Genomic DNA, 19075 nt, shown 5'->3' with positions numbered 1-19075 from the left:
GCACATGGCAAGAGCCGTGTGGGGTTGTCATCACCTCACCTGATTGCCAGGATTACATTGGACTGTTGTTGGATGCCACTCATGTCAACATGTAGATAAAATGCCACAGTGGTATGGATTATGAGACAAATTACACTTCTGGATATTTAACATCTCAGAAAGAAAATAAATTTGTCCCAATCAGCCAGACAAATCGGCCATAGCTGAGCACGCCCTATCGTCGGGTAATGATATCATGTTCCAAGATGTTCAAGCTCTTACCGACACTAGGATTATACGGTAAGCTGTGGAAATACGTAGAAATTCTAACAATTTCAACAGGGACACTGGCTGTCAGTTAATATGTGGTTTCCAGCCATTAAGGATTTACGTAGGTAGTTCCCTTCTGGGTCCTTTCACTATTATTTAACCTCGATGGTTCCCAAATTTGTACGTTCGTCATCACCAGATGTTTCGTTCCAGTCTCGTGTCAGTGTCATACTTTCATACGTATGTACACCTGGTATGCCCTTTCCTCCCAGACCGACTCTAGATGGTGCCGTCAGCTGCCACTTGGGATGCTAGTCCTGTGCCATCTGGTGACAAGTGAAGGTACCACTTCCTATTACTAATGGCTAAATTCAAACCTTCAGTATTGGAGAAGTCTTCCTCGTGAAGACGCGGAGCAAAGTTCTCTACGAAGCGTAAAGATTTTCACCTTATTTTCTTGACACGGCATAAGCCCAATGTCTATAAATTAAAGAAGGTTGATGGATTTTAAGTTATGTCCAAAACATAAATATATTAAAATAAACATTCATACCAACATACATAAGGAAAAAATTCACTCTTTTAATATTTTAATAAACTTAAGATCTTGAAGGGAAAATACAGTTTTGAGAAGGCAAGGAGCGCTTACTTAGAATCTGAAAAATGATGAACTACTTCAAAGTTGGATTCCTCTCTCTCTCTCTCTCTCTCTCTCTCTCTCTCTCTCTCTCCCTCCCTCCCTCCCTCCCTCCCTCTCTCTTCCCTCTTTCTGACTACTGCTCATATAATTTGGATTAATGACAAGACGGTCGACTGTGATATCGCACAGACTGCCTTATTCCCAGAATCTCAGCTCTTCCGCCACCACATGATGAATAAAGGTGCATCACATTTCAGCTCACCAGAGCTCACCAGAGCTTCATTAATATCCTGACTTCACTGAGTTTAAAGGCTTTACTATTATTATGATTATTATGTTCAACATATCCCTTTACCAAGTTCTACATCAACTCCATGAGGTAAAGCTTCTGTTCAGGCTTGGTGAACGAATGTCATGTCATAGAGATTAGAGATAAAACATAAAAATTATATTTTAGACATTTTGCGTGTAGGATCACATGACCTGGCTAATGAACCGTGGTAGCGTGCTCTTGTTTACACCAGCGATGAAGGCAGTATAGGCCTTGGGAAACTTTCGCTTAAGTCTTTCCCTTGTGCCAATACCTCCCCCTGTGGGTAGGGGTCTGTCATAAGAGTGGATTAAAAAGGGGGACACGGGCTCTCTGCCTGGGTTGGTGACCTCAGTTCCCCTAGCTGAGTCTGCTGTTTCTTCTGCCTTTGATTTTTCTGACCGATGGTATTTGCAAGACCTTAGGGAGTCTTTCATTTATGGCCCTTTCCTTTGTTTTGCCAATATTTTCATTTTTCAAAGAGTCGGAGTCTTCAACTCGCCAATCCACACTCCCTGAGGTTCCCTGGAATATTGTGGGTATATCCTGCCGAACCCATCCACATATTTGTGAGGAAGTCTTATACAGGCTCATCAAAAAACGATACCCATGTTTTAGCAAATTGCTGCTTCAAGTAGGATAAACACAGTATGATCTTAAACTGAAGAGGACAGATGGAAGTGTTTTACATTTTCCATGTGTGCTCCATCCTGGTGCGTTGGAGCACCACTGGAGTGGCAGCAGTGACATGTTCTCACTGTGAACAGCTTACATTTATAGTGAATTGGACTCTGCACCTGGCCTATCACCAGCTTGCTACTTATTATAGATGTGAGATTCACTCTTGTATATTTTAGTTGTCTGCTGGATGTGTGTTGCAGGGGGTAACCATCGTGAAGCCAGTGGTGTACGGAAATATAGCACGCTATTTTGGCAAGAAACGTGAGGAAGATGGCCACACTCATCAGTGGACGGTTTATGTGAAGCCCTACAGAAACGAAGACATGTCAACGTACATCAAGAAGGTGCACTTCAAGCTCCATGACAGCTACCCAGACCAGAATCGGGTGGTGACGAAACCTCCCTACGAGGTGACCGAGACTGGCTGGGGAGAGTTTGAGATTGCTATCAGGATCTTCTTTCATGACTCCAGCGAACGTCCATCGGTGAGTACTGTTTGTGTCCCACTTGTTTGCTCAATATTCTTGTGTGGTAGAGTGCAGAGGTCATAGTGAAATGCAGGCAGCCTACCTGGCATCATCGTCATCAGTTCTTGGGGGTGAGAGGCGGTCAGCAGCACAGTCCCTAGTGTTTGCAGACGGTTTAGTACAAGGACAAGTTAATGTGTAGAAAGAAGACTAGTGATGACAAGATGGGGCAAGGAAGCAAGGACAGAGACAAAAGTAAATGGAAAACTAATAGGAGTTATGAAAAGTTTCAGATACTTGGGAATGTAATCAGAGAAAAGAGATATAACTGAGAGATCTTGCAGAAAAGATGGAGAATTAGATATAAAGAGATTACAAAGAGAACTGGAGTTTCAGAATTAGAGGATAGGATAGAAACAAGCAAGCTGAAATGGTATGGACACATGATGCAAATGGGAGGAGACAAAGTTCCAGAGAAACCAACACAAAGACCTTTGGAGGAGTAAACATAGAGGAAATATTGAATAAATGGTGGAAAAACAGTGGTGGTGGTGATTATTATTTTAAGAGGAATTACAACTAGACAACCTTCCTCTATCAACACTAATCAGAGGGGAAAAGTAGAAGGGGTTCTACACTTTGAAAAGTGAAGGTATCGGACAAAGAAAGACAAGGGCCATGAAAGGCGTGAAAATGAAAGACTCCCTAGGCCCCTTCGGGGTCAGAAAAGAACAAGAGGTGACCAAGAGAGGTCTGACACAAGTAGGGTGGAGAGACAGACCACAGTGATTCATAACGTGACCCAAGAGACAACTGCAAATGGGAACTTGTGCTGTCTTTCCACTCCTTGTTGTCCTCACTGATGTTGCAGGATGTTCATTCAAATGCTCAACATATTTTTCTTTCTGTAAAAGTATAATTACCATATTTACATGCTTAATTTCCCCTTTGTGATATTTTCCTGCTGTGATTATGTAAAAATGTTCCATCATCAATGCATTTCCTATTTTTTGTTTGAAATGTGTGGTTACAAAACTATTAAGGCTATGGCTAGATGAGCATTTTTAAACGTAATATTCGTCCATTGAATAGCATATGAAATATAGTAATCGCCGCGTAAGAAAATACCCCAGAAAGTAAATATCGCCGCCCGATGCTCTTCTTTCCTCTTTTTTGTAATGGCTGATCACTGATGCCAACCTGCCTGGTTACATTTTAAAATCACCAGACATAACCATAACAAACTAACCTCAATGTAAATACCGATAATGAATGTTTCCCTACCCTAGTAAATGATAAAAGTTAAGATGAAACAAATCCAGATATTCATAATTAAGTCTGTTTCCACACTCAATGAGGAATTAAGGAAATAAACACCCTTTCTCACTCAAATTAATGTTACATATATCTGTCTTTATTTTTATATATAGTAGGCATACTATAACCATATTCTTGAAAAGAGGGGCATGTTAAACGATGCAATTTATTTAATAAGTCTTTGCAGTGTGATTTTCGAAAGTTCCAGACATCCAATGACTTTCCTTTCTTTTGCGCGAACATTTCCTTCTCTCTTCAATACCGGTAACCAGTAAGGAGAGAGATTATTGGGCATATTTTCAGCCTGCAGGCTGGTTTTATCTTCAAGGTTATCAGGAAACATATAGAAATATTAATGTGCCAAGCTCCGTGAACGGAAATTAGGTCAGCTTTCAAGTTCACTGCGGATTTGAAAATAATAATGTAATAAGTTCTACTGCCAAAATTTCGTCCCGCAAGAGTTATTTCATGTACCGGTAGATCTAGACATGAGACTAGCTTATTTGAGCACTTTCAAATACTGCCGGACTCGAACCCACCATATAGGAACACTAATGTGCCAAGCTACGTGAACGGAAATTAGGTCAGCTTTCAAGCTTACTGCAGAATTGAATATTAGTTCTACTATCTACTTCTATCATTTTCACATACGCCGAGGTGCCAGTATTTCGTCCCGCAAGAGTTCTTTATGTACCCGTAGATCTAGACATGGGGCTGGCGTATTTGAGCACTTTCAGATACCGCCAAACTCGAATCCGCCAACTTGAGCTAGTCATACATTCTCTCCTTCACTAGCTTAAATTAATTTTAAACATTTTCTGCATTTATTCTGATGTATGCATTACTATAACTGCATTCTTAAAGGAAGGGGGAGGGAATATAGATTGTATAATTCATTGCGATTTCTGCAAGTTCAAGGACTTGCCACATAAGACATGTCCTTCCTTTTAATAATGCTAACAGCTTTACATCCCACTAAGTACTTTTACGGTTTTCGGCATTTGGCATTTTAAACATATTTTCAGCTTACAACGTTACGGAAACCAATGTACAGGAGCACTATGAGTCAAACAACATTACCAGATTTTTACATATATATTGGCTTAAATCACATGAAGACAGGTTGTGAGGCAAGAATGGGATAGGAAAGAGGGCTAGGATTTAAAATGTTTAAAATGTAAATAAGTGTACAGACATAGCACTAGCCTGAAGTGAAAATGACGGGCGAAAAAAAAAAACTTCAGACCTGCCGACTGTGGGGTTCGAATCCATCACCATCTCCTGAAACCAAGCTCACAGCAATGTGATCAAACTGCACAGCTAGTTCACTCAGTTTCCTATGACGCGTAATAGGCCTACCACATGGGCGACCCACTTACATGTATATGGATCTTCAATTCTTCAATTATACATGTATGCAAAAACATTATGCACCTTAGTAAGAGGTACTTTCCTAGGTGGTTGTCTGGTTGGTGCATGTATAACAAATATGTTTGGGAAGAAATACTTTTATTTTATATTTATTTATATCATAAAGAAGTCATGTTGTCATAGCAAATAGAATATGCAACGAAAAAATGAATCCAAAGAGATAAGTATTATTTACTGTATTAAATATTAGTTTATTTACATGTTAAGCGATATGTAGTAGTAATAATAATAACAACAAACATGTGCAATAAGGAAAAAGGAAATAAATACAAATAAATATAAATATAATTTACAACATTTAGAGCCATTCCATGGTCACTGAATTACAAAGCAGGGGTATGAATAAACAAGCATAATAAACATGAATACTAATATTTAAAAAGCAAGAAGCAAAGTCATCTCCGTACAAACCATGAAAGCCATTGGAAGGGTGGAAGGTGAAGGCTTCCACTATCCATAACGTGGGCACTTGGTGGGGTGGAGTGGTTAGCTCTACGCATGTCCGCCTTTGCCCCCCAGTAGTTAACCTGGTACTCATTTATCATATGCAAAACATTCCTTCCAAATTACGTTAAATCCCTGTCACTCATTATTATTATTATTATTATTATTATTATTATTATTATTATTATTATTATTATTATTATTATTATTATTATTATTATTATTATTATTATTATTATTATTATTATTATAAATGGGAAATATCCCGGTGGCAACTGTCACTTACAGTAATGTAATAATAAAGTTAACATAATTACCCAACTACAACAAACAAACAAAGAACAAGAGTACAAGAAGCAGATATATGGAAGGAAAATATTACAAGAATTACTGCTAGTTTAATATTCTAAATCGAGCAACATCATATACAAATTCACACACAACTTAAGTATTTACAGTGCTTAACAATATGGCTTACAATATTATAGGTTGACCTGACTACTAGCTTAACATTATAAGTGATAATAAAGTGAAGTTAAACCGTAATTACCCTACAACTACAACATTACAACAAGCAAGAAATACTACTAATTTAACTTTCTAAATCCAGTGTCATTATATACATATTAGCACACAACTTAAGTATTTCCAGTACTTAACACTACAAATTACAATACTATAGATTGAACTTACTACTAGCTTAACACTACAAGTGATAATAAAGTTAAAACATACTACCCAACAACTACAACAACTCAAGTACAAAAAAAAATTCCATGGAAAAAAATATTACAAGAAATACTACTAGTCATTCTAAATCCAGCATCATGTACAGTTTCATACACATTTTAATTATTTCCAATACTTGACACAATGGCTTACAAAACTATAGATTGAGCTTATTACTAGCTTAAGGTTACAAGTGATAATAAAATAAAGTTAAAAACATTGTTAATTAACCAAGAACAACAACAATTACAAAAACATGAGTACAGCAAGCAATTCCCTGGAAAGAGAATACCACAAGAAAAAACCTCCCAGTTTCACAATCGACACCAAGCAGAAAATCACAAATTCAGTGCCAGTTTCCCATTTTCACACCAGACACATGCTTGTGCTGTACCTTAATTAAGACCACGGCCGCTTCCTTTCCACTTCTAGCCCCTTTCCTATCTCTTCTATCCTCTTTTTCGCCATAAGACCTATCTGTGTTGGTGCAACGTAAAGCAAATGATTTGATTTATATTTAATATGTGGGCTACTTATTGTGGACACAGGTATTTTATATGTAATTCTCTCTATATATATACAGTATATGTGAGTTGTGACTTTCAGAGAACTGTGGAAAACCATTAGATAGTGTATAAAATTTGAGTTATGTCAGTAATTATTATTATTATTAAGTAAGTTTTGTGCTGTAATATAATAAGCAATTCTAGTACTGAATCTGAAAGTTAGATGACGTATAGGAAAGCAGTTCATAGAATGATGACCAGATGGCAGCAGCAAGCATTGAATGTTCTTGCTGCTGTCTTGTCAGTTTACACTACAAAGATGCAATAGGATCGATGACTCTAATGAGCCGGGAATCGGCTCACTGTATCGATTCAGTAACGTGAACGGAATAAAATGAATCGATTCATTAAAATGAATCGAATATCCCATCACTAATCTGTACAGTCTATAGGCCTATATAGACTATTACCTCTCAAGTGACATTTTAGCTAAGTGGTTCAAGTCGACCCGTCACCAGGAATTTATAACCAGTAAGTTAAATTCACGTAAAGTGCAAATATATATGGTGTAAATAAATGTAAGACAAAAGAAGTATAAATTAATTCCAAGTTTGGTGATTACTGCGTTATGATTTAAAAGAAATGCATACGTATTTTAACAGGCGTACAATGTTCACATGGTGTATTGGTGTCACAGTGCTGTCTCCCTCTCTCTCCCCCTCGCCTGCTCCTCCTCACATTGTGCCACAGCAGTTCTAGATAATTTCACTCTGATTGGACACTGATCCCCACCTGCACATCTATACCGCCCTGTAACTCATAGATACACAATTCCCACAATTTTCAAATGTAACTTCGTTAAATCTGAAAGGACAGGGCAATCAGAAATGTATTATTTCCCAGCAAAGTTATAACATTCTTAATCTCATGAAATGGCTCTTACAATGGTACAGCTAACTCCTCGGCTTCTCTTCTTTCTTTCTTTCTTTCTTTCTTTCTTCTTCTTCTTCTTCTTCTTCTTCTTCTTCTTCTTCTTCTTCATCATCATCTTCCTCCTCTGATTCACTGCTTCCATGATCAATGACTAGTTCCTCCACTTCAGGAAGACCTCTCACCTCATTATTGTAGAACTCGACAATCTTCTTCTCAGTGTGTTTCACTTCATTTTTCCAGATCTCTGCTGTCACCTATAAGATATATTGAAGTATCACAACCTGACAAGTATATTATAAACTCCACTTGCCTATATCCAATAAATAACATTTCCACTTGGCCTACCTGATCAAGAGATTCTTTCCACACAGCTGTAGCTCTGTCCAATCCGTGACCAGGTCTTGAAGCCACTGTTTTATTATAATACTGTTTTGTCACAGACCATACAAATTCGATGGCATTGAAAAATGAGTGGTATGGAGGAAGTCATAGGACAGTATAGCCTTCACTGTGCATCATCTCGTCAACAATGTACCTGGTTTTAAAGAAATGGAGAAATATTGTTATGCATACATGAAAGTCAACTACATGAGTGTAAACAACATTATCTAAACTTATGTTTAGGTGCTTCTGTACCTCTTTAAGTGACTTCGTATCATATTACACAACTTTTGCAGCTCATCTTTTGTAGCATTTTCGGGTGGAGAAACTCCATTCTGCCTTAACCATGACTGTAAATTAAAGGAAAAATAAAAATTAATTTCTGTAACATCATTAAATATCATTCAGTAGAGGGAAATATTCAATGAAGTATAATTACCACTAATTGATCCTTCCTCCATTTCGTTGTTGGTTGATGCTCAACAAGCTTACAGTGATATGGTGCATTATCCATTACAATAACACAGGGTCCTATATTTCTTAATTATATGATTAACTGCGTTTCCACCCACATCTGAAATTTCTCACTTTTCATAGCACCATGGTAATCCTGATTCTCTTCAAGTTTGTAGCAAATATCAAATCAGCACCTGTAAGAATTTTAAGTTTTAGTATGAAGTTCTTTCTTCTAAAAAAAGTATTCCCTAAAAATATGAGATCAAAATCAAAATCTCTTTATTTGCAAATGAGGTGTCTACCTCGGTGGCAAATGGTACACTAAAATACATTATTGTCAAGCACTAAATTTTAAATTAACGAGAGAAGAAAAAAAATTTTCTGCAATACAATAATATACAATTTATGCTAACAATTTTTTTCTATTAAACAAACAGATCATCCTTAATAAATTTATATTGTTTACAAAATTCTACTTATAATATCTCCTATACTTACAAACATAGTCAACTCATATACAGTATGTGGAATTACTTCAAATAATACTATGGAACTGGTATAAGATTAAAATTTACATTGCATTTATTTACTTTTTTTTTTATACCCATTCTGGAACCTAAGTAGCATAACGACCTGCTGCATCTTAACCAGAGCCCCTTTTACCACCACTTTTCAGAGTTCCTGAAGGGCCTTCACAGCTACCGTAGCGGTCCCAGGGCCCTCGAAGTCCCCACTGTACTTCACCCCTACAGGCAGTCCCCTACTTTGGCTGTCCACACTCCTTAGACCAGGGGATGGAATTAATTTATTCACACACATTTTTTATTTACATTAACCTGCACTGGTCGAATGCCCTCTAACATTTCATTTATTTTCTCTGTTGCTGTTTATTCTCTTTTTGAATATCTGTACAGATTTTGGAAAAGGATCAAACACTACCCCTGGTAAACTGTTCCACTCCTTCACACCCTTCCCAATGAATGAAAATTTACCCCAATCGCTTCGGCTAAAATTCCTTCTAATTTTATATTTGTGGTCAGTCCTGCCGATATAATTATTTTCCAACTGAAGCCTCTCACGGATATCTCCCCATGCTTCTTCTCCTGTATAGGCTCTATATAATCCTATAAGTCTAGTTTTCTCCCTTCTCTTACTTAAAGTTTCCCACCCAAGTTCCTCTAACATTTCTGATACACTACTCTTTCTCCTGAAATCCCCTGTTACAAATCTTGCCGCTTTCCTCTGCACACTATCTATTTCTTTTATTAGGTATTCTTGGTGAGGATCCCAAACACTGTTTGCATATTCCAATAATGGACGAACCGTACTTAAGTAACTTTTTTCTTTTAATTCTTTGTTGCATCCTTTAAGTAGCCTCATTATGGCATGTGACGATCTGTATGCTTTCCCAACAATGTCATCAACATGACCCTTCCAGTGCAAATTACTTTCAAATCTCACACCTAAGTATTTGCACTTGCCTTCTTTTGGGATAACTACCTCATCCAAAGTATATTCAAATTCAGTTTTAAAGCTCCTGTTTGTAAATGTTGTAACAGTTGATTTGCCTCCATTAAACCTTCATATTATTTTCTTCAACCCACTGTTGGATACTTTCAAGGTCCCTTTGTAATTCTGAACAATCCTCAGTGTTATTTATTTCCCTATAAACAATTATATCATCTGCATACAATCTTATTTTTGATGTTATATTGTTCCCTAAATCATTTGCATTGTTGGATGCGCTTGTGAACGGTTGGCTGTTGAGAGAGCTCTTGCATTATTGTAGTGAAAAAGTAGTTAAAACCTATTGAAATAATTTAAATTTTGTGTGTGTGCATTCCATTTAGTGCTATTTGTATATTGGTGTTTAGTGCTTGTTGGTAGAAATTGGGAGTAGTGTTATTTATTTGAATTTTTATAACAAGTAGTTCATTTGGTGTTTAGTAGATTCCATTTTCTAGGTTAAGTAGGCTAGCTAGGTGTACTTTGTTTCGAATTTAGGTTTAGGTAATAATATTAACTTTTAAAACAATATTTTTAAATATCTGTAGGTTCGTTGGTATTATACTTACAAAGGCAGGTGTTGTAACTCGTAATTTCCGCTGCAACTTTTCCGATATTTCGTACAGATATCCATTCAAACTACCACGAAGGTAATAATTGATTACAATAAATAACACGATAAGCCTGTTAACATCGATTTAAAGAGAAGTTAAAGAGAATTCACGGTAATTTTACTGGATAATTACGGTACTTAACAGTTTTTTGGATTGTTGACGATTGTTGCTACATGCACATGATAGTAGTGTATATAAACACAAAGTCAGCCTATTCATTATTCCAATAATTCGTAGTCTTAGTTCCCTGCATACTTTGTACTTTCCACCTTCGTTTATTCATCGAGTAAAAGTTAATAATCAAATTCCTATATCCCAATAATATTGCACTTCAAACCCCCGGTGTGGTTTTGACAGAAATTATAGTAGACAACCTCTTATTTTCAGCATTTAAGGAAACTTTTATTTTCCGTCCCGCGTAGTAGGGAAAATAATACTAATCCGCCAGCGGTAAAAGTTCATATAACCACACTTCAACTGAAAATTGTAGTGTAGATACATTGTCGTATAGATACAGTACATTTAGATAGTGCCGTGTCTTGCCTGCTATATTCGTGTGTTATCTTACGTGTGTATCTATTAGAGCATAGTATTAATAATAATTTGTCTAAGCATTTAGCTTTGTTGGTAATCTTTGAGTACAGTAGTTCTTCCAAATTTCATTTCTGTTTGTGCTTAGTATAGTGACATAAGGTACCGGTATCGTTATTAGGATACGTCTGAAGTAGTTGGAAAATTACTGTAGTGTACTGTACAGTAGTATACGAGTAATATCCTATTAGAATTTAGTGTGCTTATTTTATTATTGTAAAATATTTGTGTAGTACTGGTGTAGTACTGGTGTAGTAGAGGTATCCGTAGAAACTCTTACTAAAAATTCTGTTGTAATTAGGATAGGCTTAATTGCAGTTTGCAATTGTGTAGTTCTTGTGTATTACTTTCGATATTCAGTAATTAACAGCAGTTTTTATCCTGTTAGGAATTGTAGGATAAAAAATAGTGTACAACTAAGTAGTATTGTAGTGTAGTCATATATGAATTACTTTATTGTAGTGTGATCTTTGAGTACTATCCCAGACAATATATCCCTCCGTTCCTTTATTTTTTGCAAATAAGTTATTTTATTTTTATTTTCATTTTTTTCCGTAAAGAATGGCTAAGGAGCGCGAGTGTACAAACTGTGGGTGTGGCGAGGCATTGAGGGGTATGAGGGAGGAGTTGGAGAGTTTGAGGGAGATTATTAGGATTCTCACAGAAGACAGGAAGGAAGATAGGATTCCCTCAAACAGTGTACAGGTTACAGTAGGTGATCAAGATGGAGGGGAAGGAAAGGGGGGAGTTGTAGAAGACAGTGGTCTAATGTTCTAAGGGGAAGGAGATTGCAGGCTAAGGGCTCTATTCAGGATCAGAATTCAGGACAGGTGTCTGTGCGAAATCGGTACGAGTCACTCCAGGTAGAACAACAGAGGGAGGATGAGGGACAGGGAACTGTTGCTGAGATGTGTGGAAGTAGGAGGAAGGGAAAAGGTAGGAAAGGGAAATGCAGAGTAGAGGATAGGAAAAGACAGGTGGAACAGGGTCATGGGAAGGAGGAAAGGGAGGAGGAAGTAGCTTCTACAACTATCAGGAAAGATAGGGCTGACCAGGAGGGGAGGGGATCAAATGAGGTGGGTAGGGTTGAGGCTCTGGTCATGGGGGATTCCATCGTTAGACACGTGGGGAAAGTGTGTGGAGGAAAGGGAACCAGGGTAGAATGTTATCCAGGGATTAGGTTGAGGCAGATGTTGAGGAAAGTAGAAGAGAGGGAGGAGGGGAAGGAGAAGGTGGTAGTGTTTCACATTGGTACCAACAACGTAAGGCAAGCTGATATAAGTACCAACATAGTTGGAGATGTGTGGGATCTGGTAAATGCAGCACGGATGAAGTTTAAGAAAGCGGAGATTGTTATTAGTGGAATACTGTGTAGGAGGGATACTGACTGGAGGGTGATTGAGGATTTAAATGAGACTATGGAGTGGGTATGTGGGAAACTGGGAGTGAAATTTCTAGATCCTAATGGGTGGGTAGGAGATAGGGATCTGTGCTCAGATGGTCTTCACTTAAACCGCAGTGGTACGTATAAGTTAGGAAATTTGTTTGGAAGGGTAATAGGGAGGTATATTCAGGGAAACGGGGTGGCCTAGGGAGCGGTGATAAGGGAACAGGGAACTGGAAATCAAGTAGGGATGACATAAAATTGTTAGTGTTGAACTGTAGAAGTATTGTAAAGAAAGGAAAAGAATTAAGTAATTTAATAGATATATATTTACCAGATACTGTAATAGGAGTTGAATCATGGCTGAGAAATGATATAATGGTTGCAGAAATTTTCTCACGGCACTGGAATGTGTAATAATAATAACTTAAATGTTTCCACCTTTTCAATACAATATATTCACAAGATTACAAAATTATACGGTACTAGTTTCGACCCATCTAGGGGTCATCATCAGCCGTATTGGAGCATTGGCTGATGATGACCCCTAGATGGGTCGAAACTAGTACCGTATAATTTTGTAATCTTGTGAATATATTGTATTGAAAAGGTGGAAACATTTAAGTTATTATTATTACTTATATATTGTTCAATACGGACCAAAAACATGAAATTCATAACCATCACTGGAATGTGTATCGTAGAGATAGGATAGGAATGGTGGGAAGGGGAGTATTCATTCTGGTGAAAGAAGAATTTGTAAGCTACGAAAAAGTTAAAGATGAGACACATGAAATTCTAGGTGTAAGGCTCATTTCTAAAGATAATAGGCAACTTGATATATTTGGAGTGTACAGACCGGGAAAGGGTAGCACTGACGCAGATTCCGAATTATTTGATAGGATAGTCGGCTATGTGGGAAACGACATGGAAAGAAATGTGATTGCAGCGGGAGATCTGAATTTGCCAGATGTCAATTGGGAAGGAAATGCGAACGGCAGGAAGCATGACCAACAAATGGCAAATAAGTTAATATAGGAAGGATAGCTGATTCAGAAAGTGATGGAACCAACCAGAGGGAAAAATATCCTGGATGTGGTGCTGATAAAACCAGATGAGCTCTATAGGGAAACTGAAGTAATAGATGGTATTAGTGATCATGAAGCTATTTTTGTCGTAGTTAAAAATAAATGTGATAGAAAGGAAGGTCTTAAAAGTAGGACTATTAGGCAGTACCATATGGCTGATAAAGCAGGCATGAGGCAGTTTCTAAAAAGTAACTATGATCGGTGGAAAACGGTAAATAAAAATGTAAACAGACTCTGGTATGGGTTTAAAGAAGTTGTTGAGGAATGCGAAAAAAGGATTGTGCCTTTAAGGGTGGTAAGGAATGGTAAGGACCCAACTTATTATAATCTATATATATATAAAATAGCTTGTCCTGACTGACTGACTGACTGACTGACTGACTGACTGACTGACTGACTGACTGATTCATCATCGCCGAGCCAAAACTACTGGACATAAAGAAATGAAATTTTGGGAATATATTCATATTATGATGTAGGTGCTCGCTAAGAGAGGATTTTTGGATATTCCTTCGGTAAGGGGGTGAAAAGGGGGGTGAAATTTTAAATTAAGTGTATCTATATCTCAAAACTTTAAACGTTTATAGATGTGAAAATTGGTATTTAGAATCTTCTTTAAAAATAAGGAAACACGTATTTTTTTGTTTTCAGAAAATCCCAATAGGAGGGGTGAAAAAGGGCGAAAAAGGGGTTGAATGCCTTTTATCAGGATACCGGTACTTGTATCTCAGAAACTGAAGATATTACAGACCTGAAAATTGGTACTATTGAGCGCTTTTAAAAATAAAGAAACACGTATTTTTTGTTTTTAGATAATCCAATTAATTGGAGGGTAAAATCGGGGGTGAATTTTTAAAACGAGTGCATCTATATCTCAAAACTTTTAAAGTTTACTGATGTAAAAATTGGTATTTAGAATCTTCATTAAAAATAAAGAAACACTTATTTTTTTTTTGTTTTTGGAAAATCCCAATAGCAGGCGTGAAAAGGGGTGAAAAATGGATTGAATGCCTTTTAGAGTGAATACTTATATCTCAGAAACTGAAGATATTACAGACCTAAATATTGGTGTTTGGGATTCCCTTCAAAATATAGAAACAAGTATTTTTAGTTTTTGGTTACAAGGATAATGTCCAGATAGAGTTTGTCTATGATGGAGGGGTTATATCCATTGAAAGAAGCTATTTCTTTTATTGTATTTATTTCTTTTTTTAAATTGATGGTTGAAAGGGGAATTTTTAGAGCTCTGTACACCATACTGTAAAAAGAGGACTGTTTGTGTGATTGTGGATGTAGGGAACTTTGTTCAATAGTTGTAGTTGTGAATGAGGGCTTTCTGTAAATTTGAAAATCAAACTTATTGAAAGTTCTTGTTATTGTGATGTCAAGAAAATTAATAGAGTTGTGGTTCTCATCCTCTTTAGTGAATTTCATGTTGTCCAGCTTATTTAAATAAGTTAATATGTTTTCACTGTTGTTGAGATATTTGTCAATTATTACTAGCGTGTTGTTGACATAGCGTAGCCATAGATTTAGTCCACTGATGTTTTGTATTATTTTGTTGTTTTCGAGGTTATCCATATAAATTTCAGCAAGGATTCCGGAATAAAGGGTCTCCCATGGCCGGGCCTTCTTGTTTGTATATTTTATCGTTGAAAGTGAAGTAGTTGTTTTGTAAGACAAAGTTTAGTACTTTTAAGAGTTCTTCTATTTCTATTTTGCTTAAACTGCTGTGTTTGGAAAAATTGTTTTTTATTATTTCTATAGTTTTTTTTAGTGGGAATGTTTGAATACATGTTAGTGACATCGAAAGAGCACATTATGTGATTAGGTTTTAAGTTAAATTTTTTAAGGGTTTAACATAATTCTATTGAATTTTTAGGGTGTTTGTTATGGAATTTAAAATGTTTTTGAGAAATTTTTGGAGGAGTTGTGAAGTTTTATATGTCGGGCTATTTTGGCTGTTTATGATCGGTCGAATGGGAACATCCTTTATTTGCACCTTCGGTAATGATCTGACGGTGGGTAGTTTGGGGTTCATATTAATGAGACTTCGGTATTCATGTTCATTAAATAACAATGGAGAGTTTTTAAAAAGTGTTTTTAGGTTACGTTGAGTTTTTGTAGTGGGATCCTTTGGGATTATTGTGTAAGTTTCATTAGACAAGAACTCCTCTGTTTTACGGACGTAATGCTGTTTTTTCATTAAGACTATAGTATTGCCTTTATCGGCTTTAGTTACTATGATGTTATTAGTGTCAACTTTTTTTCTTAGTTCTAGGATCTGTTTTTGTGAGGTAGAGTTATTTTTGTTAGAAATTTCTTTTACAAGAGCAGGCAATTTCTTTTTAATTTCATATTTTACATCATTCTGTTTGTCTGTTGGAATTTGTTTATTTATGTTTGCTTCAGCTTCAGCTATTGTGGTGATTGTATCTTCTGCTTTGTGTGGGTTGGGCCTTGGTTGAACAATTGTGTTTCTTTGTCTGAAAAAGTTATGTCAGATAGATTGATTGTAGTCGAGGGGGATATTTTTATACTACTGTTCCAATTTAGCGATTTTGCTTTTTCTTCTTTTAAATATGTTAATTTGCGATTTAGAGTTTCTTGTTTCTTGTTCTCTGTAATCTGTATTTGATATGAAATGTGTTGTTGAAGAGAATTCCATTCTAGAGGTGATAACGATTGCGCGATAATCTAATGTTCGCGCTACAGTAGTTTTATTTCATTTTTGAGCCAAATGTTGTTGATTTTATTTTGAATGTCTTGAGATTTATGTTTCGGATTGTTTTTCCTTTGAGTTGATTTTAAAAACTTGGGCACTAAATTGGATCTTACACATTCTTTTAGGAACTGAATATCCCCTGAGATCTTGCTAATTTTAGTTTTAAGGTTTTGATACTTGTTTTTATTAGCCTGGTTGGCATGTAATAGAGTCAGATGAGTCCGATATATGCTCCACTATTTGGTATGTAATACCAATATAGTTGGTCCATTATTGGACATTATAAATTTTCCAGCTAACTCATTCCTAGTTGCCAGCATTTCACGAACAGGTTAATCTTTTAGAGTGAGGTCTGACCTGGTTGAAATGCCCAACCCACTCAACCCCTGTCCTGCATACCGGCATGGCTGTCAGGCACAGGGAAAAAAGTGTAGGTGCAAGTACATATCCTTGCTTGAGCCTGTTTGCGATTGGAAATTCTTCTGAGATATTCTGCTATGGCACCTGCATAGCATTTCAAGGTACGGTATTGGAGGTAGTGATGGGTCGAACTAGCTCTTTTGTGGGAGCTAGCTCATTCGCTCCCACTTCTAACTGAGAGTCGTTCAAAAGAGTCGACTCTTGAGAGCGGGTAGGTTGGAGCGAGCTGAGGAAGTTGGCGCTCTCCGCCTCCAGTTTTATTCGTTCATTCGTTCTTCTGGTATAGGGCAGATGGCTCTTTATGACTTCCAGTCGCTCTTCATGACTTCCGGCCGCTCTGTATAACTTTCGGGAACGAACGAGATAGCGCAAATAGTTTACACTTCCCACACCAGACGGCAACACAATGTCCAGTTTAGAATGCTACTCTTGAAATAAAACAAATGACAACTAATATATGCACTACTGGCAACATTGGCAATTAATTTAACGATAAAGCTTTATATACAGTAACGAAGAAATGTATCACAAATATACAGTGTTAATGGATGACATTAATATCACTTTACCTAAGTTCCATTCTTCTTAAAATGATGTCTTTCAAGACTGAATGCACCGTAACGAGACATATTTTTGAGATATTGGCACTACTTACACGTTAATAAATAATTATTTAAAAATGTAATGCGATGTAAGTTGCTATAGTTTATACTAAGGCTGAGTTATTTATTCATGATAACCCAAAAAAGTGTTATTTTACATTTTCTAGATTGCTCATGACTTCCGTTTTTATTTGTAGGAACGAGATAGCGCGAGATAGTTCACTTTTCGCACAACAGATGGCAACACAATGTCCAGTTTTGAACGCTACTCCTCTGGAAATAAAACAAATGATACATACACTGCTGGCAACATTGGCAATTCATCCAATGTTAAATCTTTATATACAGTAACGAAGAAACGTATCACAAATATACAGTGTTAATGGATGACACCTAATATTACTTTGCCTAAGTTCCATTCTTCTTAAAATGATGTCTTGCAAGATGGAATGCACCGCATAGGACGTATGGTTGAGATATTGGCATTACTTACGTTCGATCCCGGCAATCTATTAAGACGAGTCTCTATTCCTGTTCACGTAGTTTACATTTCACTCAACAGATGTCATCAGAAGATCCTCTATCGACTGGAGCTACAGAAAGTTTTTCGCTCGCGTTGGAACAACAGATTCTTTCTTTCAATAATGCAGCGTAGGAAACATAACTGATTAAATGCGATCAGCACAAATGTACATATCACCCTGTATAAAATCTCTTAGTACGGTACGCACAGTACCTTTTTTCCTTTTTTCGTGTACAGTATGTTACACTCTCTTCTATTTTTTTTTTCAAGAACAATTACACAGTATATGTTCGATATATTAGCACTCCTTACATGATTACACTATTTCTTCTACCGCTTTTCCCACACTTGTGGGGTGATGGCTGCGAACTGTTTCGCACATGTGGATTTGGCCCTGTTTTATAACAAATAACTACTTTTACGGTTTTCGGGGACGCTGAGGGGCCGGAATTTAGCCCCGCAGGAGTTCTTTTACGTGACAGTAAATCTACTGACACAAGGCTAACGTATTTCAGCACCTTCAAATACTACCGGACTAAGCCAGGATCGAACCTGCCAAGTTCGGGTCAGTAGACCAGCGCCTCAAGCGTCTGAGCCACTCAGCCTGGCTGGCCCTGTTTTACGGCCGGATGCCCTTCCTGACGTTAACCTTATGCGGAGGGATGTAATCAATATTGCGTGTTTCTGTGGTGGTTGGTAGTGTGGTGTGTTGTCTGAATATGAAAAGGAGATTGTTGGGACAAACACAAACACCCGTTCCCGAGCCAGAAGAATTAATCAGGAGAGATAAAGATCCCCAACTTGGCCAAGAATCAAATCCGGGGCCCTCTGCACCGAAGGCCTCGATGCTGACCATCCAGTTAAGGAGTCGGGCTCCTTACACGACTACATGTAAATAAATAATTATTTGAAAATATACTGCGGTATACACTTTGTCATGAGTTATTTAGCCTATATTTTAAAGCCAAAATTAGCATTATTTTCTATTTCCCTTCATTCGATTTAAAACTACGGTATAAAATTTTATCCACTGTGCCGTAAAACCGAATAATTTTGGGAATATGTTGATTCATAAGTA

At 37.0% G+C, this 19075-nt stretch overlaps 1 protein-coding gene across 1 annotated transcript in view; it reads left to right on the top strand.

Annotated features, from left to right (window-relative positions):
• Gas41 (YEATS domain-containing protein 4 Gas41) overlaps positions 1–19075 on the top strand; it is a 60408-nt gene that overhangs the window by 6298 nt on the left and 35035 nt on the right. The window contains exon 2 of the mRNA XM_067155897.2: positions 2081–2365. Coding sequence (XP_067011998.1) covers positions 2081–2365 — 285 coding nt within the window. The remainder of the gene's footprint in view (positions 1–2080; positions 2366–19075) is intronic.

This window comes from Anabrus simplex, chromosome 11, assembly GCF_040414725.1.
Source record: "Anabrus simplex isolate iqAnaSimp1 chromosome 11, ASM4041472v1, whole genome shotgun sequence".
Taxonomy (NCBI): Eukaryota; Metazoa; Arthropoda; class Insecta; order Orthoptera; family Tettigoniidae; genus Anabrus; species Anabrus simplex.
The sequence above is the reverse complement of the archived record's forward strand: the minus strand, read 5'-3'. Positions and strand labels throughout refer to the sequence as shown.